Raw genomic sequence first — 6,000 nt, 5'->3', positions numbered from 1 at the left:
TCATTTATTTTAAAGATCAAACTGTTCCATAGATGGGGTCAAGCTATACAAGAAACACAGGTTTTTTTAGAACATGGTTTTGATATTGAATGCTAATTTTCCTTCCTATTACACAGAAAACAATTTGGTATCTGAATTCATCAAAAGAAACCATATTGATGGGTGACTGATGTGTTGGAATTAACTGTATCACAAGTAAAGTTCTATGTTTTCTGATGTCTGTAAGTTTTCAGGACCTCAGAATTATGGCTGACTTGGTGGACATGAAGAACACTTCACAGCTTTTTATGTAAGACCCATAGATGACTGTTAATTAGAATAAACAGAATCCCTTGTTACTCTCTCACAAATTAAGAAGAAGATAGACTTCTTACTTAGACAACAAAGTTGATTAGCTCTAAAACTTCTCCCAAAACTGATGTGAAGAACACTTTGTAGTTAGCACAGAACAGCACATGCAGTCATGGATAATTTTTCACGCTAATTTCCTGAAAATCAATAGAACAAATATTTGCATAAGAAGCTGCTTTCATTGACTTTACTTCTCTTTTTTTTTTTTCTGATTAATCATGTACAAGAACACTTTACAATGCATCATTTTACTGATGTATCCTGTTATTTTTTCAATCTACACCAATAATAGCTGTAAAAGTGGACTTTTGAGACAGTAGTGCTAAAGGACAGTGCCCTGGCATAAAACAGTCTGTATTGTAGTCCACCCCCAAGAAGCTTTTGTTAGTTACGTTTGTGCAAAAATTTGGTGCAAAAATGTGAAATTCATTTTGTGCATTTACCCCTAGATCTGAGTTGCATCAGATGTGGCAGCTCAGAGTTTTGTGTAGTTACACATTCCAGTAAGGCATATGAGCTTTTCCTGAAATATAGCAAGATCTGTGGCATATAATAATCAATTATCAGTTATACCAGTATGAAACCGCATTGATAACAGAAGAATGTGTTTTTCCTATCTGTATTGATACAAAAGGTGGGTAGGTGGAAGTATTTTACTGTAGTGGTACACTCAGACTGAAGCGACTGCAGCATGCAGTCACACCACCTTGGCCTGTAAAGTGGCTGTATGACATAAATCAAACTGGTTTCTCAATGTCTTAAGGCAGCCCTTTGGAAAGGAAAATGTATCTTGCTAGACAATACAACCCGTGCTTATAAGCTTATTGAATACACTGGATAGCTGAAAATCTTACATCAGCCAGACTCCAAACATGGAAAAACATGCCAGAATAATACATGTGTTTGGTTAGTGTATTTAGTGCACATCATCTGTTTTGTTTATTAACTCTTATCTAGCTTAACAATCACGTGAGAGTAAGAAAACCTGTGCATTTTGTGTTGTGATTAGGCACTTCCAGGCGAGTGGATGGAGACATATCCAAGCCGACTTTTTTTTGTGTGTGTGTTTCTGACAGTGACATTTGTCCTCAGCTGAAAGTCTTACACAAAATCTGAAGTTTGTGTGTGACAAGATTATTAAAAAAAAAGAACACCTTTATCATTAGATATTTGTAACAAAGAAATACAGCAAATTATGCCTTGATTCATGTCCTTACTTCATAAGGTTATAATGGTCTCTGCCATTTTAAAGTGTAACAAAGAAATAATCACTAAACAAAAGAATAAATATATCTACAGATCTTTCCGTCATAAAAAGTAATGATAAATATTTGGAGGAGCAACAGGTAAGCCAGTACTGTACTTTTCTACATCATGAGACTAATTTGTTACCAAAATGTAAATGTTTTTGTTAAACATGATATCTTGTTTTTAGCAGGAGCAGCTGGAAGGCATACCATGTTAATATTTATCTTCAAAATATTTGAGTACAAGACTTCTATTTGACTGAAAGATATCGTACCTTACAGAAGCAAATGCTTTGATTACCATTATAACATTATGCTGCTATGTGAGGAAACACTGCTGAAAATAATTATTTGAAACTTGAGCTGAACATGTTTCCATGCATTAGTACAGAGAAATGCACAGATAAAACATGAAATAGGAAAAAACCCTGAGATGCGTCAGAGCTTACCTGAGCACTTCTCAGCAAATCTGCTGCTTAGCTGTCCAGAGCCCTGAAACAGTGAGACAGAATAAACTCAATGTAACCATTTCATAGCCCACTGCATTCACTTTAACACGTCAGGTTCAAATGACAGAACATATGCTTTGTAAACTATTCAAAAAGAGTTAGCATGCAACTCCAGCTGCAAGAGACTTTGTTCACAAACTACTTTATTCTCATCAAAAAAGTAAACCAATCACATTGACAAAAAGCCACCGTAAACAAAAAGACTGTATTTAAAGGATTAACAGTTTTGGCATCCCTACCATCAAGTCATCTGTTTTTTTTTGTTTGTTTGTTTTGTTTTCATCAAAATTTAGGTTATATCTTTGTTGTTAGCAAGAGTTGCATTACTATTATTGCTAATTTTAGTTCTGTTTATTACCTTGAGGTTTATATATTGCAGAATAATTTTGTTGTCACTAGTTAATGTTAATTAGATGTTTTAATAGCCTATATTCCTATTTGTTATCTTTTGGTAGGTTTACTTTTTTAACTATCAGTAACTTAATAACTGAGAATATTTAACATTACTGTTGCATACTCAAAATTACAGAGTTACTATTAGTGTTACCTGTTTAACGTTTAGTCATCCTTTGAGTCCTGCGACATATTTCCTTAATAATCATCAGCCATCAAGTCTGATAGTCTCAAAAGAAATATCAGCCCTCTAACTGCCTTCAAGGGCGGTGATATTTAGCACTGAAAATTACAAATAAAGTTTTTGAAGTTGAATACCAACAACTGGGCAGTGACACTGATGATTTGTTTATCAAGACAAATTGATATATACTCCAAAAATGCAGTCAACGCACTCTTCCGAGTGAAAACAAATATGTGAATCTATGCAATGCTTACATGTTGAATGGGATATTTAATGTGCGGGGAAACTCAAAGGTTGAAGAACTAGCATTTAGACAGTCTAACAGTGGTAAGTGGTAATCTTACCTCTTTAAACTCCATTACATTCTCACGAGAGACATGCTAATACAAACAAGTCAATCAGAGTTTGTGTTTAGCAAGATCAAGCTTAGAGGATAGTTTAAAATCCATTTATTGTTCTAAAGCATTTTTTTCCATTAACATGTTATACATTAGTGGATACTAACCATGATTCATGTAACAGTTTAGTTTGTTAACTTTTAAATTATTTAACAACCAGAAGTTATTAATACAACTTTTAAAGTCTTACACAAAAAAATCTTAAAACAAGCTTGGGTTCATTTTTGTAATTTTTATATAAAAAACATTTTAGGCATCTCTTGAAAAAGAAATAAAGCAGGCATTTAAAGCTAGAAAACAAGTAATTCCAAATTTAGTTTGTTACAAAAGGTTTCAGCTTTATTGACAAATTATGGCAAACATATTTGACAAAATTATGGTTTCCTATTTAGAGAAGCTTACACATGGAACTTTATGTGATTTTTTTTTAACAAATACAGGTTAAAACACTGAACAAATTCAGTTAGCTACATACATACAGTAGCTGCTTGTTTTCAACCCCATTAAAACAGCATTTAAAATTAAATTTACAAACTTAATATCGAACATCTTAATCTAAACTAACATATATTAAAAAAGACAGGTTAAAACATCTTATCTACAACTTGATTATTGTATGGTTCAAATGAAAAAAGGAAAAAAAGAATATTACAGTCTTTCAGCAACCCTAAACAAAAACTCAGCCTTAGCTAGTATGTAGAGAGACTCAAGATCTGTAACAGGGTCATGCTTTTAAAGTTACACACAGCAATGAATACAACCAACAGAACATTATCTTTGAATGGTTTATAGACAATGCTTGCCAAAGGTTTTTTGTTTCTGCTTTTTTTTTAAGTCCGTGTTATAAAATAATACTAATGCCAATGTCACTCCAATGTTATAGGAAATACAAGTAGTACATAGGATAATAATGAGCAGTAATCCCTAGGATAGAAAAGAAATGGACTATTACTTGTCTTGTTGCTGTTAATGCGGAGACCACAGGCTAGTAATTGTCTTTGAGATGAGGTCACAGATGAGGAGGACCTTCAATATCTACCATAGGGGTGTTCCCTGTAAGCCCCACGGGCTGACCTTGGAGGAGGTGCCTTTAGGCTGGAACGGGTTGTGGCCCATTCTTCTTGTGCTAAAAACAGAAAAGAAAAGACATGTTTTGTGAATATCTAAACCTGAAAGAACAAAGTGTTGTCACCACTAATGGCTGTCAAAATTCTCAAGAGTTTTGGCTGAAGTCTTTAAAAAAATAAAATGACAACTGCCATCCATTTCTTTATTCTTCCACAAAAAAAAAAACAAAAACAAAAACAAAAACAAAAACAAAACAAAACAAAAAAAAACAAAAAAAAACTTATGGAAAACTTAACTTCCTACTTCTCAACATAGGCATTATGGCTTTCTAAAGATGAATAAGCTCTTACTCCTTTACTCTCTGCAGAGAACGGATATCTAGTGCGGTGGCAGTAAAGTCAGCTCAGGAAAAAGTCACTGCACTAGTCTGCAAGCTCAAAATTTGAGTTTCTAGCATATAAGTTGAAGTATTCATGTGAATGACATTTAATGCAACTGGTAAGTTAATAAAATGGAACCTCAAAAAATCATTAAAAAAATTGAAATACATTTAATTTTTTAATTCCATTTGAGACTGTGAGAAAGAAGAAAACAATGGAAGAAAAGTAATATATAGGAAGCTACAACATTAAGAAAATGAGTTTTTGAACTACATTTTTTTTTACATTCATTATAATTACAATACATTTTCTTTTAATTTGCAGTAATGAAATGTGCCCCAAAAGAATAAATTAAAATCCTCAGAACTTGTTCAGTTTGTACAAAGCTTCTACAAATCTTTTTTCTTCCCCCCACACAGACAAAACCTTCCAAAGGAGCAAATAAGAACTACCTACAACTACTTACAGCAGTTTAACCCCAAACTTGAACTATTTTCTCAACGTCATCTAACCTTGACCATCTCATAAAACCATTTCTGCTTTTGTCTTCCATTGACTTCAACAGATCATACACTCAGTGACTGAAATCAAAAATCACAGAAAAAAACAGTATATAATCTCTCATATGACATATAGTGTAACATTGCCCTGTTACAACTGATGTACACAATCACCAGGAAGCTTCAAAATCTCCACATATTCTCCAACAATAACAAAAGTTATGTGATAATCTGTCCAAATTTTTGCAGTGAAATACAGAAACTATCCAGAAATTAGCGTGGCAGATGCTAGTTATTGTCAACATAGTATTTAGTATGTTTGCATTACAAATTTGCATAGAAGATTAATGATTGCAAAATATTGAAGTAGGAGCTGAGTCTTCTGATGCCAGGGCAAAACCAACATGTTTTAAGCTGCATAAAAAGCAGAGATTGGAAACATAAACGCTAAAAGACTGAAAGGTGCCTTAAAGCCAGTGGCAAAGGGATACCTGATGTACCCAAGAGAAAATCCAACACCAGTTATTATTATTATTATTACTATTTTCCCTGGTATTAAATTCCTTCTGCTGTTAAGATGGATTGGGCTCTCACTTGTCAGGTCACTGTCAGAAAAATGATGGATCTGATATCTGTATTTTTGACTGTATTGTGTGTTTTAAGTTACTCAAAATGCTAAAGAATTTTGTTCAGTTTTTTTCTTTAATAGAATGACCTAAACAAGAGAGCTTTCTATGAAAAATGAAATACATTGGCCAGTAAATCATAATATTTAAAATCAAAATTATAATAGCCATACATTTTGAAGAAAGTTAATTTCATTGCCTTAAATTTAGACCAGTACTGGATTAATGGAACAATGGTCTTAGATTAAGTATAATAAGGAATTAAAAAAAATCTTTATCTTCATCAAGAAATGTCAAAGATTTTATTTTACTAATTTTATTTTTAAAGCAATAGACATTATTTT

The 6,000-nt window shown here is 32.7% G+C and overlaps 1 protein-coding gene across 2 annotated transcripts in view; it reads right to left on the bottom strand.

The window, feature by feature from the left end:
* The window catches only part of KHDRBS2 (KH RNA binding domain containing, signal transduction associated 2), a 333,052-nt gene continuing 328,897 nt past the window's right edge, over window positions 1,846-6,000 (bottom strand). The window contains exons 9-10 of one of the 2 annotated variants that reach the window (XR_002437290.1): window positions 4,035-4,208; window positions 1,846-2,090 (exon numbers count right to left, since the gene is read on the bottom strand). Coding sequence is in view for 1 of the 2 variants with exons in the window: in XM_021392691.1 (XP_021248366.1) it covers window positions 4,111-4,208 (98 nt within the window). In the remaining variant the exon portion in view is untranslated. Of the gene's footprint in view, window positions 2,091-3,299; window positions 4,209-6,000 lie in introns of those variants that run through there. The other variant, XM_021392691.1, reaches the window with a different exon arrangement.

The sequence above is a fragment of the Numida meleagris genome, chromosome 3, assembly GCF_002078875.1.
Source record: "Numida meleagris isolate 19003 breed g44 Domestic line chromosome 3, NumMel1.0, whole genome shotgun sequence".
Classification (NCBI taxonomy): domain Eukaryota; kingdom Metazoa; phylum Chordata; class Aves; order Galliformes; family Numididae; genus Numida; species Numida meleagris.
Note: the sequence above shows the minus strand (reverse complement) of the source record. Positions and strands in the feature narration are given on the sequence as shown.